General features: G+C 43.0%; 2 protein-coding genes across 3 annotated transcripts in view; one reads left to right on the top strand and one right to left on the bottom strand.

Moving 5' to 3' along the window:
- The window catches only part of nr5a2 (nuclear receptor subfamily 5, group A, member 2), a 64,650-nt gene extending 39,817 nt beyond the window's left edge, over positions 1-24,833 (top strand). Inside the window, exons 6-7 of the mRNA XM_047586609.1 lie at positions 596-743; positions 21,527-24,833. Of these exons, the coding sequence (XP_047442565.1) occupies positions 596-743; positions 21,527-21,774 (396 nt within the window). The 3' untranslated portion in view covers positions 21,775-24,833. The remainder of the gene's footprint in view (positions 1-595; positions 744-21,526) is intronic.
- The window catches only part of LOC125009064 (adhesion G-protein coupled receptor D2), an 80,673-nt gene continuing 77,545 nt past the window's right edge, over positions 23,759-26,886 (bottom strand). For both annotated transcript variants that reach the window (XM_047586607.1, XM_047586608.1), the window contains one exon: positions 23,759-25,659. In XM_047586607.1, the coding sequence (XP_047442563.1) occupies positions 25,522-25,659 (138 nt within the window). In that variant the 3' untranslated portion in view covers positions 23,759-25,521. The remainder of the gene's footprint in view (positions 25,660-26,886) is intronic.

Raw genomic sequence — 26,886 nt, 5'->3', positions numbered from 1 at the left:
TACTTTCCCCCGTAAAAACCCTCGCAAAGTCAATTATGGTAATGAATTGTCAATAAATATGAAACTTTAATATGGTCCTGCTTACTGTGAGTGGCAGCTAAGGACCTGCCTCTGGGACAAATGTGCAGCGGCTGCAGATGTGAAGTGCACTCGAAAAAGGGGAGTTGCAAGCATGCGCTTCAGCGGATGAGGTAGATAAGATAAGATAAGATAAGATAAGATAAGACAAGACAAGACAAGATAAGATAAGATATGCCTTAATTCATCCCGCAATGGGGCGACAGTCCGTGTGCCTGCTTTTTATTTCACTGTCAGAGAGCAGTCCAGTCTGTTCCCTCCATGCACGTTTTCACGAAATACCGTCAAACTGCAAAGAAAAACTACCGCCTGTAGCCTGAATTCTACACGTCCCCTGTGCCTCAGACTCTGACTGACACCAAATCCAAGTTTTCCATTTTGCTACCTTGATTGCTCACACTGTAAATCAATGACTGACATTGTATTTCACTGTATCTCTTGTGCTCGACGGCTTAGTTAGACTTGCTGCGGTGTTGTACATTTTCTTACCCCACCTCTCTCCCCCTGCTCATTCAAGGTGGACTATGCAGTGATTGCTTCGCAGGCGGGAGCCACGCTCAACAATCTGTTGAGCCATGCCCAGGAGCTTGTGGCCAAACTACGCTCCCTGCAGCTGGACCAACGGGAGTTTGTCTGCCTCAAGTTCCTAGTCCTGTTCAGCCTGGGTGAGTCTCTGAGAGTCTGGATTCTGTGTGATTTTTGTAATCAGGTGTCTTGTATCATCAGCATGAGAGTGTTGCAGGGAATGGACAGGAAAAAGGGAAAAAAAAGGAGAGGAAAAAGAAGGAAGGAAGGAAGGAAAGAAGGAAGGAAGGTCTTCTTTCAGTGAAAACCGAGAAGTTTTACACAGTTTTATTTTCTATCTAACACAACTCACAAATAAAATGTAAGTTTTAGTTTCTGGTTGCAGCTCCCCCAAGCTGCCCTACTGCAAAGGGCTGAGGAATATGTGCGTATGGTTGGATGGATGAAAATTTAATATTTTTGCACAACATCGTAGACAGTTTTGCGTTCTAATCAGCGATATCACGAGTACCAATCTATCACTGCCATTACCAGCAGCAAATCCCTCATCCCTGGCCTTTTGTTCAACTTTCTTTCTTTTTTTGTTTTGTTTTGTTTTACAAACTTCTTTTGAGAGAAAGAATATGTCAGCAGCAACTGCAAATGTAAAAACGTGTATTGACATATCTGGAACACTTGTTGCAGCAGTAGCAGAATAAGCATCGGCTCCTGGATCCAGAATATTACAAGGAACAAATCTTAATGTGTGCAAGTTGTGTGATTATGCAGAATAACTAAGAGCTGAGCTGGAGGCAAGGGTGGTTGGGTGAATAGGGAATGGTAATGAGAGGTTTTTTTGGGAGGGGATTCTTTTTTTTTTTTGGAGTCGGGTAGCACATTGAGCCTCGAAAAGGAAAGAAGAAACTCTGAGGGGAGATCGACTGAGGAAGGGAGAAGGGAGGAAGGAAAAGACGAGAAAGAGGAGATGGGAGAATGAGTGGAAGAAAGAGAGAGGGGGAATTGAATCGGGAATTTGTAGGAGCCGGGTATCGGCCTGAAGTGTTTGTGATAGACAGGTGGGAAGAAGACAGGAGGAGAGCTGGAGCTGTTTTTTTCTTTTTTATTTTTGGGAAGGAAGAGGAGGGATAAGTTGCAAAAATGAGTTAAGGGACAAAGAGAGGTGAAGCGCTGATGGGATGTGAGTGTGTGTGTGGCTTTATGTGTGTGTCCAGTTCCCAAAGCTGTTCTCCACTCTCTAATCCGAGGTCAGACGCTGCCAGGAGAGTGTCATCTCTGACTCTTTTCTAACAAGTCTGCAACAAATGGCCTCAGAGGAATACACACACAGACATGCACACACACACACACACACACTTGACCAAACCAATTTTCCTACATCCTACATTACTGAAACCAAAGATGCAAAGGTAGCTTTGCATGGCCTGACCCGTGCATGGCACCGAGAGCAACAGTGGCACACATTTGAAGAATATTTTCCACATCCATAGCTTCCTACATCTATGTGTAATTCAAATGCGTTTCACTTCCTTACCTCCTCTAAACAAAGAAACAGAGACTAATGAATCGTCGGCCCAAAGCAGCGCACGCACTCACATACACGCGATCAAGCGGGATTAATGCTTGTGTTATTTGGGAAGAAAGAATGAGGCATGGGGAGGACTGCAGTGGGACTTTGGAGTTTGTGAGTATGCGTGTGTGTGCACACAAGTGTTTGTTTATGTCAGGGCTTTTTTTTTTTTTTTATAGGGCGGGGATGTTGCTGGGGCTCAGGGTCTAAATAATTTGGCAGAAACATCATCCATAATGAAAGGCCCACCTGAGGGATGTGTATCGCCCCCGGCAGTGCCTGTTCTCCAGCGCTGCCTAGGCCTCCCGCAAAAAGAAGCCCGGCACATACGCCGTAGAGCTGGCTGAGGGGGATCAGCGTTGGGTTTGGAGGGGAGGAGAGGGGCGGGGGTGGGCCTTAAGCAATGTAAAGCCGGGAGATTTAGAAATGATGTGATTAATACCATACACAGCCGAACAGAGATGTGCATGTGATGCCTAGAATACATACCCGCTTCCCTGAGGGACTGAAATGTGCGTAATGTGCATGGCAGTGTGAAAGCAGATGTAGTGTATATTCATGTATCTGCGCGCCTGTTTAGACAGCAGCCCGTGCCCTACACGCAGAGCCAGTTAATAAAGACTGCAGTGAAATGAGGCATGAAAGTAGCTCTGTACTGACAACTGAACTAAAGCATTAGACTCTTACTCTTCATTAGCTGTATTTAATCTCTCTCGCTGGTCACTGTAGCACCTAATATAACATTAATGTATTCATACTGGGAATTAGTGTCAGTCCCACTTCACCGCTGTTGCTTTATCCGCTTGCTACACAGTGCATACATTTAAGTAAGAGGGTTACATTTGTTTTTCTCTCTCTTAAATATCTTGTTAATGAAACTTGGTTTCCTTGAGACGAGAGAAAGCTGGAAACCCTGGGTACAGCCTTCCAGGGGTATGCAGATTTTTCCACTACAACAGCTGTACCAATTTACCCTTTACACAGCTTGGCCATAGACATAACATATACCAAGCCATACTTTTATTTGACCTGGTATTTTTTTAAGCTAAAATAAGTTAACCCTAACCTTAACCCTAAGTCTTTTCCTAATCTCAGCCAAAGCGCTGTCCTTTTCTAAACTTAACCACACACACAATTCTGTTTGTAAAACATGGTATTTGCAGTTAGTCATTCACTTTGTGCACCCTCCATCCACCAACTCTCATACTTAAACATAACTAGGGAAAACAGTTAATTGAACAAACCAAGGCACTGCCGAATTATTCAATATTTGACGATCCGGTATCTCTGACAGAGTCCCTAGCTCCTTTGCTTCCCTTATTATTCCCCTTATTATTCCCCGTAGCTCAGCCCGTTTCTTGCTTTTTCTCAGTATTTCTCCTTCTATCTACAGCCCTCCTGTGTGTGAGCGATCAGTCACTTCCTCGCTGCCAGATGAGCTTTTAGTTAAGCCAGCTGTCGATAAAGACAGGGATCTAGATGTCACCCCAGCTGAGAGGAGACACTTGTCATGACGTCTGTGTGTGCTTTTTTTTTCCCAGTCAGACATCCCTTTTTTTATTTTATTGCTTTATTTTATCTCCTTCTATCCCTCTCTATTTTTCTGTGTCCCCTGTCACTCTTTCCTTGTCTTCAGTGAAGGCTTTTATCCGAGGAGGAGATTATCACTCTGAGATCATTGATTTCCTAAGTGTTTGTAGGACTGTGAGCAATCATTGTATGTCTTGGGCACTGAGTGAGGGACATACACAATGGCAGAGAGTTTGAGGGCTGCCTGGGTCAGAGTTCAGTAAACGATTACTACTACTAGTTCAGTGTCAGGACACTGTTAATGGGCTTTTGATTTCCTTTAAAAGGCTCAAAGGTCTAACAGAAAGACTTGACAAGTTGCACGGGTGATCAGAACATCGTCAGAGGTGAGTAGTGGGTCACAAGTTTGAATTCAAGCTCAGAAAAGAGGAAAAAAAAACATTCTCTTCTTTCCACTTCAGGGAGAATTGAATCCCAGCTACACTTGTAGCTGCGCTGAGTAGAAATATGATCTAGTACTTGGCAGTTCCCAGGTATAAATTATAGACGAAAGACGTTCTATATTAAGAACAAAAGAGGAGGATGTCCTTTCATGAGCAGCTTGAAAATGGAAAAAAAAAGAAAAAAGAGGAAAAAAAAAACATTTATCAACTTTTACCAAACGGTCGATGCATGCCTGATGCTTCACAGATAGTTTCCACGCTGGGGAAACAGATGTAGTGGCAGAGTTCAAAAAGTGTTCAGCCAGCAACCAGTTAACCCGGCTCAGTGGGTCAGACCCCCATCAGGTGTAATTGGGTGAGGCAGGTGCTGCCAGTCCTTGTCAGAAGAGAGGAGAACCAGAGGACCTGCCAGACCAGCGCGGGGTGGTAAATGGTCCCAGCGGAGAGAGCAGAATTGTGGACACAGGCCTAAATAACGTCCTCACTGTGAAGCCTTTGGGAGGAAAGCAAGTGAAAAAGCAGTGTGGGGAACATGTATTTGAAATGATTGCACAGCGCAGGTTTATTTAAAGAATAAATTTACTATGCTTTTGTGGCATTCCATCTAATTTTGCTTTAAATTCGCTATATTTTGCGATGAGTTCATGCTTCACAGGAGGAGACGTATTAAAACAGCTGCTGGTTCATTTTTAGTCAAGTGCATCATTAAGTATCCAACATATTCATTTTTTTCCTAACCGAAGTCTAACATCTAGCACCACCGACAGAATATCCCTCTCCTCTTGATACTGTAAAACCAAAAATGAAATAAACATTAAACATGTGGCCTGCTAGTGATCAGAAATGATTAGTGTTGTCCATTCACGAAACTCTCGACAGCCCGTGATTCAAGAGCTGCCTCAGCACCAAATTAGCCGCCTGTCAAGTGATTAGTCAGCCTCTGAGGTCGGAGTTAGAGACACCCACCCATCAATCGCCTCCCACCCTCCATACCTCTCCATCCATCCAGCCCTCTGCATTGTCTCTTGTCTCATTGCTTTGCCCTTTCACTCGCTCTCTCTCTCTTTTTTCCACATCCATCTTTGTACACCTCGATCTATCACAACTCTATCACCACGTCCACCTCCATTGCTTCTCAACCGGCCGTTCGTCTCAGTTCCTCGTGGCTCGACTCCACCCCTTTATATCCTTAAAATGTCTTAACAGCAATTACTGAAATTTATTAAAGAAAATACTTATTTAAGTACTGCATATATGTTATAATATATAATATTAGTCAATGCTGTAGAAATATAAAAGACATTCACTTTTAACCCATCTTTCCACCGCATACCATGACACAGCTTTTATTATCCACAATCTGAAGGCAGACTTTTTCTTCTTCTTCCGCGCGAGGTCCGACACAAATCTGCTAACAACAATACGAACACGGCAAACATGATTAACCTTGATGAAAACAGCGTTTCCCTCTCCCTCTCCCTCCCCATTTTCTTACAATATTTTCTTCTCCACACAATGAGGGGGTGAAAAAAATAGACAGAGAGAAGAAAATAACATGTAATTCCCAGACAGGTACGTCCTAATTAAGCAAGAGCCGAGGCTGCTCACAATCAATGCCCTGATCCCTGGCCAGCAAGCTGGGGAGCTGGCTAATGCAAGCCCCCTTGCCCACACACACACACAAGCGCACACACACACACACACCATACAGTCTGGCAAATATTCATTTCCTGAAAATAACTAAATCATTTAGAATCCGGCCGGGGATTGATTAACATGGAGAGGCAGTGACGGTTCAATATTTACACTCATGGAAACCAAATAATGGAGCATAAAATTGGTGTCCAGTTCATTTGTAGCACTTTACGGCTTAATAATAACAAAGCAACACATTAGGGACAGTTGTGTTCTTGTGGGAGCCAAACTATCTGCTGGGCTGCATGTCGCCAGAATCGCATGTGAACCTTTGATCATTTACGAAAATGGTTTAAGGCAACCTTGACTCAACGTGAAATGTCTTTTCTTAACTAGAAAACATGAAGATCATCAAGTGTAGTATACAAGTAATAAAGCCAAAAATGGAGCTTCATGAGTCTTACCTATACAGCAAATACAGGTACTAGTAATAAACTATATAAAACTGGGAGCTAGGGTTATAGGCAGGAGGGAGTTAGGGATTTTAGGAGGTTTAACGAACCATCGCAAGTTCTATAACTTGTCAATAACTTATTTTAGCGACATTTAATTGGGTGCATTAATGCTAACAGCTGGTACTTCCACATGATCGGCTAGTGGAGGCTAATGGGATGAGATTCAAAAAAGGGAACAACAATTTGGTGGTATGATCCAAAGTTTCAGACGGTATGTCCTGGCATTTAACTCTGCGTTTGCAGCACCATATGTCAATCAAGCCATGCAAAGGTGCTTGGATTTCCCACAGACTAGCTCTTCCTCTCACAAGCCTAGCGATGACTTTTGCTTCCTCTCTAAAGCGAAACCCGGCTGTGGATTCATCATATATATACAAACGTATGGAACTTTGTATATTTCGTGTTTGCTCGTGACCGTCTGTCTATGATCTCACAAGTTTCTATTCATTTCATCATAATATCAAAAGAGAAAGAAAATCCTTAACCTTTTCTGCCTTTTACTTTACCAAACCAGATTGGGAAAGACTTGGTCGTGTTGGGGCAACAGTATGGAGCCTGACTAATAGGCCGTTTACAATTCAGATGTGATTTTTATCACATGTTCATGAGAATAGTCCCGGGTACTGTATGAAAGGTGCGTGAAATGTGGCTTGAATCATGCATCATAGTGTGTGCATGTGTGTGTATGTGTGTGTTTGTCTGTACAGGCGTGCAGCCAGCTTGACAAATGTTTGTGTGTCCCACAAATTACATTTTCAGTGACTGGATTGGTGCAATGACAGCAGTAATGTAAAATACAGTAGTGGTGATTGCAGGGGGGCAAAGACTATAAATGTATGTATAAGGTTCATAAAGCGCAATCCGTGCACAGAGCGACTGCATCTAGTGCTTTTTCATCACTCTGTTTTGAAGCTTGGTGAAGTGCTCGGCAAACACGTGCTGATTGAAAACTATTGGACCCGCATCTACCTTTCAAACAAATCTTTTTACCCTCCATCTGCTTCCTTCAGCCTCATTCTGATGCAGTAAACAAACAAACAACAACAAAAAAAAAGGAAGTTGCTCAAACTTCGCCCCCGACAGAGCCAAATCTGGCTAATCAAGTTTGAGTGTCCCGATTTTTGTTTCATTTTCTTTCGTCTCATTAGAAGCAATGAACCTAATCCTTCCGTCTACTTTCTGTCAATTTTACCCTAAGAAATATAACATGGTGAACAGCCAGCTCCCGATTCCCGCTGCCACTTTGTAGGGAATTCCATGTAATGAGGCCGTCTAAAAGGCTTTCAGACTTTATCAAGCAATAAAAGCTCCAGGTCTCCAGACCGTCACTATTACCTGACAGCCCGGCAGGCTGGTGTCATTAAGCAGCAGTTGCTGTGAGTTGTGGAGGCCGCAGACATGTTGAGGATCGCTGCATCTCACCCTCAGCTCCTCCCGTTCAAGCCTCAGTCCTATATCTGGGATCAGATATGTTCTAGTTTCCTAATGGATTGCGACATTCACCAGATTACCTCCAAATGATCCTTATAATTTACAGCTCAGGCTGCCTTTCCTTGCCTTTTAAGTCTTATCACGGTCTCGCCATGATTTATATGGTAATTATGTTGACACAGTTTGAACAAGGACAGTTATCAGAGACTAAAACAACATACTTGGAGATAGAGCCTATGGCTGAACCCTGAAGATAGTGTCCTAACAGCAAACATGTACGCGCACTTCACGTATTTATGGGGATGAAGCAGATAGTCTGTAAAGAATGAGCAGGCACAAAACACAATGTGTGTCACATGTATAATCTGCCACGATCTCTGAGTCATCAGAGATGATCTAGAAAATCCTGCAGGTATAATGAAAAGCAACTGTTCTACAACTCATACATCTAAGGGGCTTCAAAAAGCATCAAATATGTAACTCTGACATGCAGAACGGGCTGGAAGTGGCATTGGAATTATGTGAAATTTAACAAATTTTACAGATTTGGCTTTATTTAAAGCACACAGACATTACTTTTTGAAACTACTATCTAGGATTTTTTAAGTAGGGTTAATTTAAAAGGGCTCAAAACAAGAACCATAGTTATTTTTATGTTGTTATGCACCTTTATTTAATTCTACTGTTTATTTCCCAAAAAATGTGTGGCTTCCAGTTGTATGGATGTTATGTAGATGTTGTAATGATAAAGATTAAATGAAACCTTGACGTGAAATACTAAAACACCTTTACATTTTTTGTTGCAGCTGCATTTCATTTTGAAAAAAAAAAAAAAACATTATTAAGCTCAACTACTGCCCAGAAGCAGCGCTTCTTCAGCAGCGGCACTAAAGATTATTCTCGCGCAATCTACCAAAAGTTGTAAAATCTTTGTGAATTTCAACACTTCTCTCACTCAGCCGGGAGTCATAACATGTGCAGCCCAGGCCGACGCATCTGCCCGAGTGTGATGACGGCTGCACGGTGGCAGCGAGATTTAATACGCTTTAACTCACTGCCCTGCCAAAGCAATACAGGACATATCCCCCTAACCTTCTGCTCCCCTCCATCAATACACTCACTAACTACCTTAGCAGTGAGTACAACCAGAAAAAAAATGCTTCTGTAAAAGTTTCTTCTTTTTTTTTTCTACAAAAAAAAAAAAAAAAACCTTTTCCACTCCTGTGCGTCCTCCCCTGCTCCTCTCCTGCACTCCCATGTGGGGTGATTTAAGGCAGGTAGGCTATGGAAAAACTGTTGCCCTCCATCTCTCCCTCCTCTCTTCCTCTCATTCTCCCTCTCCCTTGGCCTTATTACAGGCTGTCAGTTTATTATAAAACATTAGGAAAGCAGAGGGACACTTGCAGTTACTGTCCTATCGATCGGCGAGGATAGATTCTGTGATTTAGAGTCAGCCTCTGCTCGCGCCCTCCACGTTCTCGGTCTCCTATTAAGGCACCAGCGCTTTGCTTTGGCTATTGATGTCTCAACATTAACAGTTACAAGCTGCTACAGAAAATCAATGTTCAACTTTTATTACCAGCTGCATAACGCAGAGGACCTCCTGCCAGCTGGTACTTAGCAGTCGAAAGGAGGCAAGGATGGTCCGCACGGCACATCAGGTGTTTTCTAAGTGATATCTGCAGTAGTATCAATCATGTCTATAGCACATGGGGGCTTTGGTGGGGTGGGGGGGCAGTGCAGGGGCCTTCGAGCTTAGGGTTACAATATAGGAAGGTGTTGCATGCCAAACAAAATGAGCACATCATCGCAAACATCCGGCCGTGTGCCCAGACAGAGATTGAAGGTGAGGATTCAGGAAGTTTTTAACTTAAATTCTTCATTTTTTTTCTTTTTTTTCTTTTTTTGATTCTCTCTGAACACTACCACCAACACACCTCTGACCACCTATCCATCCATCATCAGCATCAACCTGGATGTGTGTGTTGTAACAGAGAATCTAAACCCAGGTAGGGTGAAGCTGGAGCGGCTGAGGCCTCTCAAACATTTATGAGGGGCTACCGAGCAGCGGTATGGCAGCCCTTCTGGGACAAACAGCCCCCGGTTCTGTACTCTCAGTCCCGATCAATGGAACTCAAGTTCATTACGCGCACTTTTCAGCCGAACGGCGGCAACTGATTTTTTTTTTTTTTTTCTTTTCCCGCCCCTCCTCTGATCGTCGAGAAGCTCGCCACTGGGGGCCGCATTGCACTTGCTTGCTTGTTTACGTGACTGCGCGCATAGAGGGAAGACGGAGGAAGGCAGCGTGTACCGGTCTGAGCGAGCAGGGACTGCTCCCAGTGGGCAGAGCTTGAGGTTATCATTATGTACAGGTCGGTGCACTGCAATGCTAATGCTAATGCTAATGCATTCTCAGTGGCCGCAACTGGGGGTCCCAACGCAGTGCTAGCTGGGCTGCTGCTCCTCTCCAATTAAAGGCTGAGGGATGTCTGTTTGGGGTAGGGAGGACAGGCCTGTGCTACCCAGGGCCCCGCGGAGAACAGGCTCACATTAGTCAAGGAAAACAGACTCGGAGAAACAAATTGTGCATACATTGGGGCACTGCAGGAAATCCCACTCTTGATTTGAGTGATTTCTTAACTAGAGATCATGAAGTCCTGGTCTGGGTTGTGATTTTTTTTTTTTCTTTTTGACAGCGCTCTGACCCGACTGGTTTCAAACCGCCACTTACTTTTCAGCCTTTTCATGATGCGTACACTTATATTAACTTCACAACCTACATGTAAACCATTTCTTTAAACTGTGGGCATGATCCCAAAGCCCAGTAAACTAGGAAAAGACAAACTGTCAAGAAACCAGAGCTGCTTCTAGCAATCGAAAAAGCATCAATGTTTTAATCATAAGCTGCAGACATACGGCAGCGCTGCTAGACGGGAAGCATGTGGGTCGGTGAGTGTGGACGGGTGCGGTTTGCGGTGTTGCAGGACAGCGAGGAAAGGAACGACAGCCACAATTATGTATTGATTAGACTGGCTGCCTCGGCCTTACTTAAACATCATATAGAGCATATATGGAGCTCTACCATCTAGTGACCGCACTTTCTGGGTTATACAGTATGTATACACCCTGGCACGGTATATATCCCTGACGTAAATATTGTGGAGCACATTGAAACACGAAACAACTGTGTAAACACACACGCACACACACACACCAGAGGATCAGGGCTAAAGGGTAGTTATTTGGCCCCTTCATTCTTCAAGTGCATTGCGGGTCAAATGTTCAGTAATACAAATGTAATCAGATGAATCCCCAGCTTTACACACGTCCCTAGTCAATCATTTGTAAACCTTCGAGCACTTAATTCCTTCACTCTGTGTCTCAGTAGGAGCGACACTATTATGTTATCGCCGCAACAGTCATTTCGGACAAATCTTTACGACGGGGCATTTACGGCCTCTCTAGCTCATGATGTGTCATTAGTGTTACTCATTGGACACTCATTACTCGGCGCACAATGAAAAGGACACGAGAGTTGTAACCATTGAGCAACAAAACAAGGGATGGCACATTTAGAGAAGGAGCACTGCCAAGTATATCAGGGATAATAACGGAAGAACACTTGTCACGTTGCAGTCATTATATGTTCCTTTCCATAGAAAGCAGCTTTTGTGCCAGGCGTTAAAACTTGTGAGCGTGCGTCTCCCCTGAGTGAAAACGTGCTGACTAGACTCGGAGTAAAAATAATCCTCTGAATTCGCCGACCAGTCTGATATTACAAATGGAGCTCGCTGGCATTGCAGTACTGCCTGGCATGTGGATTGTCAGCCATTGTGTCCCCGTGTGAATATCTATAGTGCAGAGGCATGCGTTCAAACTATGGTAGCGTTAAGCTATATGGTGGTCAGGCGGCTGCTATAAGATTATACACCCTTTGCTCTTTGAGCTTCTGTGTGTGTGTACCCATGTGTGTTTGGACAATGTAGTTACGAGATACCTCTGGCTGAGCGGAAAACAGCGGAGCTCTGTGGCAGTGTGTGTGCACGCTGGTGTGTGTGTGTGTGTGTGTGTGTGTGTGTGTGTGTGTGTGTGTGTGTGTAACCAGAGACAGTGATTAAACGTTTTAAAGCACAGATGATCCAACAGTTGCTGTCTCTTGTTCTGCCACCAGTTCTCCCTCTGTCTCTCTCTTCATTGAGCCCCCACCCACATGTGACCCTCCAGCCTCACTCCCAAACCATCGCAGCTCCTTTCTTGTCTCTTCGTTCTCGTCCTGAAGGATATTTTAAGCGACTAAGCTCTGCGGGTCGTTTGTGTTAAACACACAAAGAGAAACACACACACACGCGTACACACACACACGAGCTGAGCAAATCTACTCACAGCACTGCAATATAATAAAAAAGGAAAACAGCGAAGTAGTGGTTAATAGAAATTCATCAATCAACCTTCTTCTGAGAAACAAGCAACACTTTCCAATATAACACAGTTTCCCAGATTTTTTTTGATTTTTTTTTTTTAACTTTAAACTCTTGGCTGCCAACTGTCTCAGGTTGTACTGTAGTGCCACCTGGCACTTATATCGATAGCTACCACTGGCGTTACACTGTAACCATGTAAATTTTTTGTGCTCAGTGACGAGGCTTAGAGGCAGCAAACCATATTAGTGTCTTACAGCTACAGAAAAATAGAATTTAATTTATTTCTGTTCATACCAAGTTATTGTTAAAGCCATAGTCATTTTGTTCCCAGATGTAATATTTAGTTCTCTATTACGGAGGGGGTGGTGTTCTATATTAAACTCAGCCTAGTGCTTATCACTATACATTATTATTATTTTGCATTCAATATTAAGCTATTTAGATAATACACAGGTGCAACTGCCGTTGACATAAACATACCTGTATATACCATGCACTGTTAGCTTCTCTTATGCTAGTATTGCATCGTGCTTCTGGGCTCTCGGCCAATCAGTGGAAGCTGACAGAACCAGTGTTTAGTACATGGCCTAGTGATTGGCTCAGCAGCGAGTGTGGCTGACTGAAAGATAACATCTTCTGCCTCCATTTATCCCTTTACTACAATATGTTGGATTCATGTTCAAGTGTATTTAAAGAAATTTAAATTTGTGGATGAAATTGATTTAAAATATATATATATATAAAATGCCTAATCAACCAAAGATTTTGGGACCTCCCCCTGCAGTACCTTCACCGACCCCCTAGGGGTTGCCTGTTGAAGACCTAACCAGAAGTGGACAAACACAAGATTTCCTTGAATTGTGCATCTGAATGTGTTAACATTAAATAAGAGCATGCACTATTACCCTGTCTCAGAGGGAGGAGAGAGGGCCACTGTTATCCAGTGCTGGGGAATAAATTAAACCTCAATTTTCACTTATGTGACCAGCGGAGTCAACTTAACGGGGGAACAAAAAAACCCACAGAGAACAAAGAAGTCAAAGATAGGTGCGGGAAAAACATGTGGCACACTCTTTCTTTCTTTAGTCAGCACTCTACCTGCTGGCTTCCATCATCAAATGAGAGCAGAGCAAAGGAGGAGGGAGGGAGGCAGGGAGTTAGATGTAAAACGAGAGAGCGCACGCGAAAGAAGGAGTGAGAGAGCTGGGGTGGGTTTGTAGTGGGGGGGGCGGGGGGGACTGATGCTATGGATTAACTGTCCTTCATGCTGAAAATATACATCCCCGGGCGCTTGGCGCTGAATTATTAATTCAAATTTGTCAGAGAAAGAATGAGAGAAATCTATTGACGGGGACACGGGCCCTTTAATGGTCTCATTAAAGGGGAGGCTTCCCACACCATGCACCTTCTGTACTGCTGCAGGAGTTTTCGGGGCAGTGGAGGGTTGGAGGGGGGGTACTTGACCCCCCAATGATTTTCTGTCACTTTATCATAAACAAGAAAGGTTGACATGCCCCTCCACTCCCCGTGCCCTCCCTCCACCTCCAAACAAACCGTGTGTGTAATTAGCCAACGGGTGCAAAAGTGCACTGAATGTAAACGAGGTTCACATGCACGCACTGATGCTGACGGACAGAGACAGAAGCAACACACACACACATACACATACACACACATCACAGGCTGAACCTGCCTCTACTGTTGCTGACAGGTACAAATTAAACACAACGTAAAGTCAAGAAGGACCCGAAGAGTCACGGTTAGAGCAACGTTGAGCTTTTTTTCCCGTTTGCTGCATATGTAATGTCTGCAGACGACACCACACACCGCACACAGAGTTCACATTCAGACATGCGTTAGATTTAAATCTGTCAGTCAAGTGTTAGTGTCATTAGCAGCATGTAGCTACCTGACTGGGAGCTGTTTGGTGAGGTGGGGTTAACTGTCGGCACAATCCAGACAGCATTAGTAAGGGGACCTGTGGGTGCATCAGTCAGGCCGAGGCCAGCTCATTGAAAGGCTTTTGGTTCCGCCTCCAGGGGGGCTAAAGAAGGGGGCAATAAGAAGCAGAGGTGGGGAGGACTAGAGGGACCACAGAGGGCTAAGCACCAGGTTCATTGCTGATTCAAGTCTCTCAGTATCCCTCTGGCAAATGGATTTTCATAATGCTGAGACAATGTGATTTTTTTTTCCCAGCAATTTTTTTTTTTTTTTTTTTTTTACCACGGCAAGTCTGCAGCATATCAGGACTGCAAGCATGGATTATTTTCATTATTAGTTCATTTGGTGATGATTTTTCAAATGACTGAGTAGTCTTTTAATCTGTAACATGTTTCGCCATATTATCTTACCTAAACCAAAAATATATCTTTTGATTGACATGAATTGAGCGATTTAGAAATGCACATCTGGCGCAGCACTACTCATTAGCAACTCACGAAGAAAAATCCTAGTCATGCAGTTGCGGTCTTAACTATATCTTTAATACTTATTCCCATTGATATTAACCTCCTTGACTGTGCCCATCTGTTAGAGCCGTCAATAATGCAACCGCAGACAGGACCAACTGATTCAGGGTGTAAATTTGTTTTCCCCTTCACCTCAAGATAAATCCCCGGCACCTTCCAGCCAGCATAGGCAATGAGAGAAGCTTGTCTCCTTCCTGCTCCGAGCACCTTTCCTCTTGTTTATTTTATCACACCTAAGGCACATTTCTCTTCCTCTCAATATCACTCGACCTCTCTCCATCGCCCCCGCCAAGCCCGCCGACCCATCCTTGGGCGACAGACCTCAACCAGCCGCTACCTGTTTAGCTTAACAACAATAGCAACGTTGTCGGCGGAGGTTTAGCTCTGACTTAATATATCCCCAACTGGACCACACATGCTTAATTCTCTTTCATAGCTGCACGGCATTCGGGCCCCAGAGAGGCTAAAGAGACGGTTTGATGAGTTGGCAGTCAAATTGAGCCTTTATGCTTTATTCTGACATGCTGACAATGGCCCGTCCCCATTGGTGGCCTGTTTCCAGGAACTGTGAGATTATTCTGCATTGTTAGCGCAGAGGATATTCGGCCTCTGGACATTGGGCTCTATGTTAGCTGGAGGGCATGTGTGTTCATGGATGCTGGTGAAATAAGGGCCACTTTTTAAGATAAAGGGTCACTGCTCAGGGCTTAATGAGGCCTTTGTAAAATGACTAAAAAAAGCTAATGAGTATAAAGAATATGTCGACTTGATCGGGTACTTGTCCGCTTGGCTTTGTGATAGGTGCTGAGTCCGCGGTTGAAACTACCAGTCATTAACCAGAATTTGAAGTCAAATGAAATCAGGAGTTTTAAAACAGGGGATGAAGCGTTTCATTGTTAACCCTTACCTAACCCAACCCCCATCTTATCCATAGCCCGAGGGCGCCGGTGCGCTCCGGCCGAAGGGGGGGTGTTTGGTTAATCGAACCGCATCCAAAACCTCTCACCTCCACACCTTCTCCGGAATCTGAATAAAGGCGCTGCGTCTGACAATCTCCGTAACTTGCAGGAGCTGGCAATCTGAAAAGAGCAATTGGCTTCACACGGTTATCGACCAGGTGTGCAGAGAACTGAGAAAGTGCACGCAGATTGAACTTCTTTCCATGTATCCTTTCAGTATTTAGACAGCGGTTTCTGACAGTTTTACAAATGAGACCGTTCAAATGCCTGTCACGAAAGACCCTTCGCTGTGCTGGCCAACCTTTCACCCTGCTTTGAAGTCTAACACCATCCCCATTCTGATTTTATACTTTTCTTGAGCGCACCTCTACCCGGACCTCCCATATTTGACAGCATGTACTTCAGATTGTAGCTGAGCTCCAATTCTTTTGAGTTCCTACAACCTCCTCTTGTATGCTTTGATAGCTTAGACGTGATACTAGTTATCCTCTTAGTCTTTGGCGTATCGAGTCTCCAAGATCCCCCATTAAATGTTAAGAAGCACACAACCGCAGTTTACCTTTTTTTTTTTTTTTTTAACGCGCCTCTAACGTGGAGGCGTCGTACTGGAGAAAGGGAATTCCCCAAATGGGACTTTGAGGAAAACAAGGAAGCTGAGAGCTCCAGGGAGCAGGGGAAACTTGTTTTCTGGCAAGCAAGAGGTAGATAAGGACTGTAATACTCTAATGGGGAAGCAGAGCCTCCTGCAGAGGAGGAAAAAAAAATCCACACACTTCCAAGTGAAATGTTGTCAGTGGAATATTGATGGGAGCTGAGGTGAGCGAGTGCGTAGCCGTAGTAGGCGAGTTTGTGTACTATGTTGGTGTGAGGGTATGAGGTGGGAGGGGAGGGGGGTGTAAAAAAACATTGCTACGATACAAAGCTTACGTATCTAGGCAGTGCCACATATAATAGCTTACTTAAATGATGCTGTTAACCATGCGGCCATTGCCCCTTGGCCTATGGCCCTTGTTTGCTTTGTTTGCGCTTGCTGCCCTATTTCTTTTTTTTTTTAACACGCATATATGAACACACTAACACATTCTCCCAATGAACACGTTGCTTATTGCAGGTAGTAAGTCCTTAGTCCTCTTTTTTTTTTCTTTTAGAGTCAAAGGTCAATGGGCTCTCTTCTTCCAACGCAGGCAGATTAATAATGAATAAGCTAGCTGTGCACAGTGTTGACAATCCAGTAGGGTGCAATAAAGAGGGCTTACTCGGGACACAGGTTGAACTCCTCGCACTTTGAAGCAGCCGCTGCCGTAGTAAAAGGCGCTTTGGCTTTGATAGGCTCACACAAATGACCGAGAAAGTCCCCATTGGAAGAGCAGACGCCCTCATCCCCGCCCATGCAGGAAGTTACCGGTTTGTCGCGTTCTCGCGTTTAATTGGCCAAGCTCACAGGCCAAGCTCGACGGCGGTTCACTCAATAACTGTTTACGATCCCGGAGTTTTATGTGTTGTTTTTGGACCCGGCAGAAAACACATGTTGTGGAGTTTGAAAGGCGGAGCGGTTTATTGATTGAGGCACTAAAAATGTAATGTGAGAGGCCGTGGTGTTATTTCGGCGCGTGTTAACTGTTGATCTCATTGCAGTGTTTTCTATGAAGCGGGCTTAACTGGAAGTAGGAGGAAGTTTAATGTAGAAATTGCGTGATGTAAAATAACGATTTGGAAGTGGAGAAGGCTGGCCACGCGGGTTCAGCTGAGAACCTTTGTTTCTTAACGCACACTTTTTCTTGTATAGTCCAAGCAAATAAACATAAACCTCCCATAAAAGAGGCAAATACTTAAAATGTTTGGGTGAGTCCATGATTTCTTATTGTATAATGCAGAGTTTTCTACCTCGTAGGCTTCTTACAGTCATAAACAAACCGATGCATGTTCGGTTTTGCAGATGATGGTGAACTTTGACATCAGCTGATATGTTTTTATTTCTCTGATCAGAGGTCTTTTTTTTTTCTTCTTCTTTTTATTTTTTTTTGCACATCACATTGTCCACTCGGCGAGGCGTTTCTGAGATCAGAGCGAAATAATGGAGCGAACATTTGCATGAGTGAGTGTGCGGCGCGTCTAAATGCTTGTGCGTGTGTCTCCCCGGAGCAGGTTGATTGTAAGGGTCGGTGAAAACATGTAAAAGTGCATGCGGAGAAAGAGACATACATGCACGCACAAACACACAAAGCACAGGGCAGATCCTGTCTAATTAAAAAGCACAGCGGAGATTTCAGGGGTTCTGTGAAAGAGAGAATATGTATGTGCGTGTGTGTGTGTGTGTGTGTGTTTGTGTGTGTGCGCTCTTCCACATTAGGTCCCTGGCTTCGGCGTGATCGCCCGTCAAATGAAACAATGTATTCTGTGGGACCTCAGGGTTTCCATTTGAGTATTCGGACGCGGCACAGCAACGAACTGTGGCTGTTTTATGTGGAAAAAAAAAAAGTTGATAATTAGTCCCACAGTGACTGAAGGATGAGATGGAGAGAGGGGGAGGGGGGGGGGGGGATGGGAGGGGGGGACACTGAAGGAATAGGAGAGAGTGCTTAGCACATTTAATACTCCAACCTGACACAGTCTGGGAATCATTGATCAATTGTTTATTTTTTTTTGTTTGCTTTTTTACTACATTCTGATTTTTTTTGTCCCACTCCACAACTCCTGCTCTTTTGACTGATCAGTGTATGTAAAATCAACACAAATGTGTGATGTGATTTGTAGCATAATTAAGACAAATATCTCTTCAAACTGAGAATTTTAAAGTCGTGTTTTTTTCTTTTTTCTCAACTTGCCCAATGGCTTTTGCAGTCAAGAGTGGAGATCAAGCTATTGTCATTTGTTCTTTTTCTTGCTTGCTTTTTTTTTTTTTTTTTTTTTTTTTTTTTGGAAAGCCCCAATTCATTATTTTTTCAAAAGAGGCCCTGGTAATAATTAGCAATTAAAATGCTGTCTTTTTTGCCTCACTTTCCCCTAATTAGCTTGACAGAGACATTGGGCACTGATATTCTCTACAGTTTCTCCCCCAATATCCACACGTGCCCGCATCAAAACGCCCCACATCCACACACACGCGCGTACACACCGATGGCGGACGCACGCAAACCGCCGGTGCGCCTCTCTGAGAAACCATGGCAACACCTGCCATGTTTCTGCTGTGATCAGAGCTCACCTTGTCATGTTTCTGCAAATTTAACCAAATCAGACTCAGAAGAGGCTCTGGCATCCCAGAATTGATTATTAAACAGCATGTGTGGTTTGTTACTGACGTGTAACAAAAAAAAAATTATGTTCCTACATGATATATTAAAAACATTACAAACTAAACTAGGCTTATGCTTTAAAACTATGTTTTCTTAAAAAAAAAAACAGGAAATCATTCTTGATAATAGTTTATTTGCAGCATAATGCAATTTTTATGATATTTGTGGTTCCTTGAAGTAGATTTATCTCCTTTAATTCACGGTCAGCGGCTATCAACAAAGTTCTAATTATTTTATGGCAGAAATTAACTAACATTTTATTCCAGGAAATGATTTTATTGTTAGCGCCAGCACTTCAGTCTCTTAAAACAACATGACTTAATTGTTTTCGCAGTATTTCCGGCTATTTTTTACTTTTTGATGACTATCTCGTATAATTATTCCAGTAGATTTCGACTCAAGTTTACTTAATTTCTATTACCTTTAGGCGTACGGTTACTTATTTAACAAAGATAAAGCACATCAGCTCATGCGAAGAGACGTATTTCACATCAGATTCAGCTCATTTCTGTCCTGGGTAGGTAGCATACCGCAGACATTCAGTGGCAACTTTTGTTAATTTTTTGATACTTGGTTTTAGTGCTAGGTAAAAGTTTGATGTGAGTTGCTATGAAATGACTAAAGGAGCCATAACGCACGTATGTTTGAAAGTATTCGGTATAAGGTCTAATTGAAAGGGCGTGGCTATAAATGGGAACTTATCCTTACTGAGTAAATCCTGTATTTCATGTGAGCATCAGTGCATCAGTTAGAGTTGGCTTAAAGCGTTTGGCGTAGCTTCTTTAAAATGATCATTTCTGGCATTTCCACACCAGGAATACCATAAATAATAAAATAAGATGATAATGTGAGAAAATGGTTTCGAGGAGACGTGCATCGGAGGGGTGTCGACTTGTTAGCATAACCCAATTTTCCTGAAACTGAAACTTTTCTTCCCGTGTTTGAACGGCGCCGATGAAAACAGGCCTCGTTGACCTGCGTAGGATGTCTGCGTGTTAACGCCTAAAGCGCTCCGACACTCTGCCGGGTTGGCTTACGTAAGGCTGAATTAACCCTTCTCTGAGGTGTCGGCCGTGTGGACGCCGGTTCAGGAGCCTGAGACGGGGGTCAGACAGCTGAGTGGCAGCAGGAAAAAGCACATGTCATGTTTGTTTGGAGGCTCCTTTGTCACAGGCCAAACTGTCCCCCCCCCCCTCCTTCTTTGCCTGCCCTCCTCTTGGCCTTATTTAGCCCCCACATCGTGTCACCCAGAGGTCAGGGTGAGCGCGCACTCTGTAGCGCAGACAGACACACATGCATACAGATTGTAATAGCATGGTAGAGTGCATCATAGATGGAAGTGCCTTGAAGGACCTGCTTCTCATTCTCTAGACCTCATTAGCTGCTGATTTATCTCCCCCTCCTTCCTCCTAATGCTCTGGGTGGGTGGATAGGGGGTATGCGTGTGTGGGAAGGGGGTACTGTGCGAGAGAGAAAGAAATATTATGTGTATTTTCATGGATTAGTGTGTGTGTGTGTGTGTGTGTGTGTGTGTGTGTGTGTGTGTTATGGGTCTGAGAGAGAGAGGCGGAGGTTCAAGACTGAAAGACGGTGTATTTTTAAGTGCGTCTATGTGTGTTGGTCCGGAGGTGTCAACTAAACACAGGGACTCATGTCGTACCACATTAGCCCACTGCGAGCACACACTCGACCTGGGGGTCAAACAGATTAATAAAAGATCACACATGCACACACAGAGCCGCTACCTGATTAAATATTCCGCAGCCCCCTCGCTTCATAATCATGACAAGTACACACGGCGCTCTTGCTCACCATTATCCATTTAGCAAATTTTTGTCTTGTCTTGCAATAATCTGCCTAAACCCCCAGTGAGCTTATTATTGTCAAGGAAAAGTGCTTATAGCTGCGCGGAAAGGTAGGATTTAGGAAAGATGCAAAAATGTGTCTCGCACTAGGAATTAATAGTAAAAAAAAAAAAAAAAAAGGCTTTCCATCAAAATGAATTCCTGCACATGAACTGCAGTTGATGTCCAAAATTCATTAGTTTTCTACAAGATCGACGCATTTTAAAAAAAATATACTGATATCTGTTGCCAAAAATGTTGAAATTGGATGGTGGAGGTGTTGGGTTAAGGAGCAGCTCTGGCCCTAATACAACTCTAACTCTGCCCTACATAATTTATTCATTCACTCCTGGGGAATTAATCTCTCCGGAGAGGCCTTTTCTGCCTTTACCTGAATCTCTCTACAGTGGAGTCCCAAGAGATGATTCAGAGGAAAAAGGGGAAAGAGGAAGGAGGGGGAGGAGGAAGGAGGAATATTTCATCATGTGGAGCAGTTTGAGTGAAAATGTGCCACAACCAAAGAACTTATAACACTGTCCTCGTGATAAGTGAAGATTTTAATTACTCAGACCTTTATGTGTCTGTATATGAACGCTTGTAGATTGTGGAGGTTAAATACTGATTCGGCTCCAGATTGAGGATACCATCACACTACAAAATCCTGTCCTTTGTCAGCCTTTTGCTGTCCTTTTTACACCGCAAAACAAAACCTCGAAACTAAAAGTTCGGATGTTGCGCGAGAGGAGTGAATTTCAAATTTTCAACGACTTGACCTCGATCGATTTCACCTAACCTTTCTCCTGCTTCCTCTCTGCAGATGTGAAGAACCTGGAGAACTTCCACCTGGTGGAAAGCGTCCAGGAGCAGGTCAACGCGGCGCTGCTGGACTACGTCATGTGCAACTACCCCCAGCAAACGGACAAGTTCGGCCAGCTGCTCCTCCGGCTGCCCGAGATCCGCGCCATCAGCCTGCAGGCCGAAGAATACCTTTACTACAAACACCTAAACGGCGACGTTCCGTGCAACAACCTCCTCATCGAAATGCTTCACGCCAAGAGAGCCTAGGAGACGGGAGGTGGGGTGGGGTGGGGTGGGGGCGTGGGGGGGCTCTGCCCTAACGCCCCGTAGCGAAGGTGGTGGTGTGCGGACACTCTGAGAGCTTCGCTGCAGCCCGAAAACTCCAAATAACGCTTTCACCGAACCGAACCTCCGCTTCACACTTGATGCGGTGAGGCACCTAGAGGTTGAGGAGCAGCTGCGTTAGCAACTCTTGTCTATATTGAGCTCATTTTGATGTTCAAGCTACGCGCAAATTCGGAACGAACAGAGACTCACAGTGCGCACAGACACACGGCATATGGATCCCTTTATTGTAAAGAAGAAGAAAAAAAGAAACAAAATCAGAAATTGCTTCATGTCAACCACACAGAAAGAACTGCCGAAAGGACAAAAAAAAAAAAAAAAGAAGAAGAAGACTCGAAGCAAACTCTACATTTGACACCACGTCTGCACGAGCAGGAGCAGGACTATTAAGACTGTCGGGCTGTGACATGAAGAACGAACAGCCCTCGAGTGTTTTAGCACTGGTAAATACAGTGAGAGGCTCTTTGTGCCGAGAAAGGAATCTGAATAACACTGCCCATCTTTTCAGAGCGAAGAGCTGTCGTGGCGGGCGATCGCCCTGCGTGTTCTCTCACTGTTGTTGGTACTGTATAGGCAAACGGACAAGTAGTCAAACAGGCAAGAGACTCTTTACCTATCACCCTGTTTTTTGAGCTCACACGAGACGCCTGCGATGGCATCTTCACCCGACTGAGAAGAGAGAACTGGAGGTTAAAAAAAATGAAGGTCTAAAAAAATAAAAAATGAAAAATGAAAATAAAACGGAACATTCTTAAATGAACAAAATGATCAACAGGCTTATAAGAAGAAGTTGAGTTTTTCTCTTGTAATGGAAGTCATTTGCTCCTCATGGTCACGTTGTGGTTCCCCCTTTCTTATTCCCACCTCCCCAAATCATCTTAAACTATGTACCTCAGAAACACCAGTGTTAAATAAATTCAATTAATAATGTCAGCTTAAATAAACTGTATTTATAGCCCTTATTTTTTTTTCTTTCCTGCAAAAACACTCTTCCTTTTTATCATTTCCTTAAACCTGGAACAGAACAAAGCGTGACACCCTGAGACGGAGAAGGGATCGGTCCTGCCTCCGTCGGAAAAGACCAAAGCCTGCTACAGAACAGAAGGAAATTACAAAATACCTTAATAATCAGTATTATAAAAGGAAAAAAGAAAAATTGTGATGTCACAGTCATGTGAGTCTTGCCTTATTTCATTACCATGCTAGCTAACCGTGCAGATGTGAATGAAAATATGTACAAATATATATATATAAAGTATTAATGTTGTAAAAAATTTAAAAAGGAATAATTCAACAGGTGTTTACATTCATGTGGTCATATGGGAGAGAACTGTGATGAAGCAGAAATTGCTAAGCAATGATTTCCTAAAAAAAAAATGAAATCGATGAAATGAAGAAAAAGATCCCTGTTTTTGTTTTTCGGTGTGTGTACAGTGTTTTTATTTTTATTTTTTTTGTTCCTAGCAGTACTTAAATTATGTCGTGAGACACTAAAATCAAAGAGGAATCACACTTAAAATATTAATTTCTGTGTCTGCTGGCATTCAAATTTTTTTTTTTGGAGCATTGCTGTATAAGGTTTGAGTTTCAACACTTACTTTGTAAAACCTTCCCCTCCTTTTCTTTTTTCCTTTTCTTTTTTTTTTTTTTTACAGTGCTTTGAACTTTTTGATGTACAGTATGTCGCTGGTTACGCTTAATGATGAAGATAATTTATTGCGTCGCTCGGTTCACATCTTTGTGTTACATGACGTGAGAGGTGTCCACGCCAGAATAAATTTGTTTACTGTAGCATGTTCTTGTTTTGTTTCCACCAGTAGTTCTGAGATGCAGGTCTGGAGCAAAAGTAATGGACTTAAAAAAAAAGAAAACGAAAAAAAGAAGAAGAAAATATCCTTTTTTTTTAAAAAAAAGTATTTTAAGTGTTCATGCAAGTCTGTACATTGAAAAGAGTATTGTATTTAAGTGGGTAGGTGTGAAGGATGGTCTGTGCCACATCAGTTTTCTTACCGAAATTTCAACCTGCGTCATTGTTCTGTCCGGTTTGCTCTTATACCAAAGACTGCATCTTTCCCCTGTGAGCTGTGACTTCTAGTATTGTGTCCAAAATTAACAAAACTGGCTTTTTCTTCTTAACATATGGCAGCCCAAATTATCCTCACGCTGAGTTTCTCCATGTGTAGAGTAGTTGTTACTGTTTTTTTTGTTTTTGTTTTTTTAATCAAAATGTCCCAACACTTGCCTCCCACAACAGCGTATGGTGTTTTTGTTTTGTTTTTTTAAAAAAGAAAATCTTGTCCAGGTTTTGTTAAATAAGTCATGGAAAAAGTCTTTCAATGGCATGTTTAATGTATAGAAAATTCTCTTAAAGTCACCACTAATTCACCGTATTAAGAAGCTGTTTCTGAGCGTCACCACCTGTTACCCTCATTAACCGCGGCCTCCAGATAATCAGACAATCTTATCTATCATCCACTTTCTCAAATTCTGTGTTTAGGGTTCTGCAGCTGCCTTGGACTTCCTCCGATGTGCAGGTGAACTCCACTTCAAAGTACAGGCAGTACAGTCACCAATGTGGCCATTGCAGAAGTCCTACTTTTCTTTTTTTTTTTAGTGGAGAGTCTTTTCTGCAGTCCCGTTCCACCCGGATTAATTAATAAATAATTGGAGATTGAGGGATTTTGGAATCCAGAACCTTAAATTTTAGGCTACGTAGTCACTGTCGGACTATTACGTGGGGTAAATGCTCTGTGAAGGACTTAAACAATGGCTTCCTTTGTGCATTATGTGCTCTTGTACGCTGTCAACACATGGATATGCGAAACATCAAAATACCATCTCCCTCCTGCTTGTCTATGACGTTTGCCACTCCTGCTGACATTATGAATGCTCCCATCACTACCTGGTCCTGGGGAGAGTCTTGCTATGAGGCTCATTGAATTTTTTCCTCATATTTCAATAAATAATTATTATGCTTATAACACCAGACTCTGGCTTCGTCCACACACTAACACACTCCCAGTTCACTTGTTGCTTTTTTTTTTTTGTAGTCATTCTTTGCATATCACACTATACCACAACTTGTGGGAATAAGAGATAAATTAAAATCCAGAAACATTGTAGTTTTCAGCAGAACGCTCCAATGTACTCATATGCAGATAAAAAAAAAGAATGATACGTCATGCTTTTGTTTTCTGGGGCATTTTTTGTGCCTATATTTCGCGAGTGAAACTCAGAAAACATGCGTGGAGAGAGAGAGAGAGAGAGAGAAAGACAAACTTGATCACATAACATAAATGTCCCCGTTTCAATCAAACCAGGAAAATCACAGTTGTGCACGACTCCATGCCTTTTACTGGACAATGTAATGCCTTAAAAAAAAAAAAAAAAAAACACAAAAAACTGTACATCAAGAAAACCTAAGAAATACAAATGAAAAAACTGTGACTTTAGGTTAAGGTAAACAGATGAAAGTAATTTGAGGCAGTGAGCTTACATTATTACCCCAAAATAAGTGTACCTTATGTTCCTGTGCCTCTATTATCACCATGAGTGACATGGTGCTGGTCGAATTGGAGGATTAAGAGGCAAAAACACAGCACAGAGTCTGATAAAAAAAAAAAAAAAAATTTACAATGCAAAACTGTATTTGGCATCACACCTGTGAGATTAGTCTACACAGACGAGTCCATAGCTTTTCTGAGGCGCAGGGCTGCGAGGGAAACAGGAAGCCGCAAACTCGAGCTCCATGGGAACGTGAAGACTGCATCCAGGCGGCAAGGCTTCCGCTTCTGAAGGAGGAGGCTCCTGGATGGAAGAAAGGGGATGGGTAAGTGGGAGGGGAAAACTACATTCATTTACAGTGTTGTATCACGTGACATCATAAATGTTAAATCACACCATATAGTACTTTGTTTTGAAGGTGGCTAAAAGTTATGACTTCCTCTTTAACACGAGAGATCTGCATTTAAATGCTTACGTCGTCATGTCCCAGGTTTTTTTTTTTTTTTTATTTTTTTATTTGTGATTCTGCAAGGTAACACCTCGTCTTGATGTGACACTGACCTTCATTACTTCTGACCCTCATGTCAACATATAATAACTTCTGTATTCTAGTATCCAACTGATTAAAACCTTTTTTTAAAACACATTTTAAACCTTGAAGTGAGGCACACCATTTCCAATAAATATATGTTTTGAAATGAATCCATACACGAGTGAGTGATTTAACACGAATAAAGTCTTGAGTTGAGACTCACCCCACAGCCTTTCCCTTTCCTCTCTATCTCAGATGTTTAAGGTACGTATACATGCCCTCTAAGCTTAACAAAGTTATTAAATTGTACAAAACACTCAAAGTTTTCTACATTATCAGTAAAAAAAACAAACCCACCAATGATAGCCAACAGGTTTCTGCAATAACACAAAACTTTTTTTTTCTTTTTTCTTTTTTTTAACAATCTAATGATATGAGAGATCATTTAACTGCTGAGGCGGTGAGGATAATGTTAGCGGTGTTCACGTGCGGCATTAAGGATGCTGGTCACAGACGGGCGAGCGGCCAACTCGATCCCCGGCGCACAGCGTTGCAATCCTCACTTGGAGCTTGGCTTGCAGTGCCTGGCCTCCTGTCTGTAAATGTGTTAAACCTGCTTTCACTCGCCCTGAATTTGTATAAATAATGTATATACATTTATCCACAGACTCTAACAAGTGCAGCCTCAGGTGAAAATACTCAGAAATGCATGCTATGCGCATCCCCGAAGGTGGACATCAGCTCCAAACCAACCAACTCAAAAGATAACCACACAGAGAGCAATAAGAAAAAAAAAAAAGAAGAAAAAAACCCTACAAACGAATAACTTGCCAAAAGCAACATAAACACACATACACGCAGTTTTGCGCTCCCTCTCTCTCTCACACACACACACACACACACACACACAGTGCTGTCAGTTTCTAAACAAGTTTTCTTTTCCGTCACACAAACAGCCCCAAGTTGTGTCTGCCAGTGTTATGTGGAGCTTTTAAACT

The sequence above is a fragment of the Mugil cephalus genome, chromosome 6 (genome assembly GCF_022458985.1).
Source record: "Mugil cephalus isolate CIBA_MC_2020 chromosome 6, CIBA_Mcephalus_1.1, whole genome shotgun sequence".
In the NCBI taxonomy this organism is placed as follows: domain Eukaryota; kingdom Metazoa; phylum Chordata; class Actinopteri; order Mugiliformes; family Mugilidae; genus Mugil; species Mugil cephalus.
The sequence above is the reverse complement of the archived record's forward strand: the minus strand, read 5'-3'. Positions and strand labels throughout refer to the sequence as shown.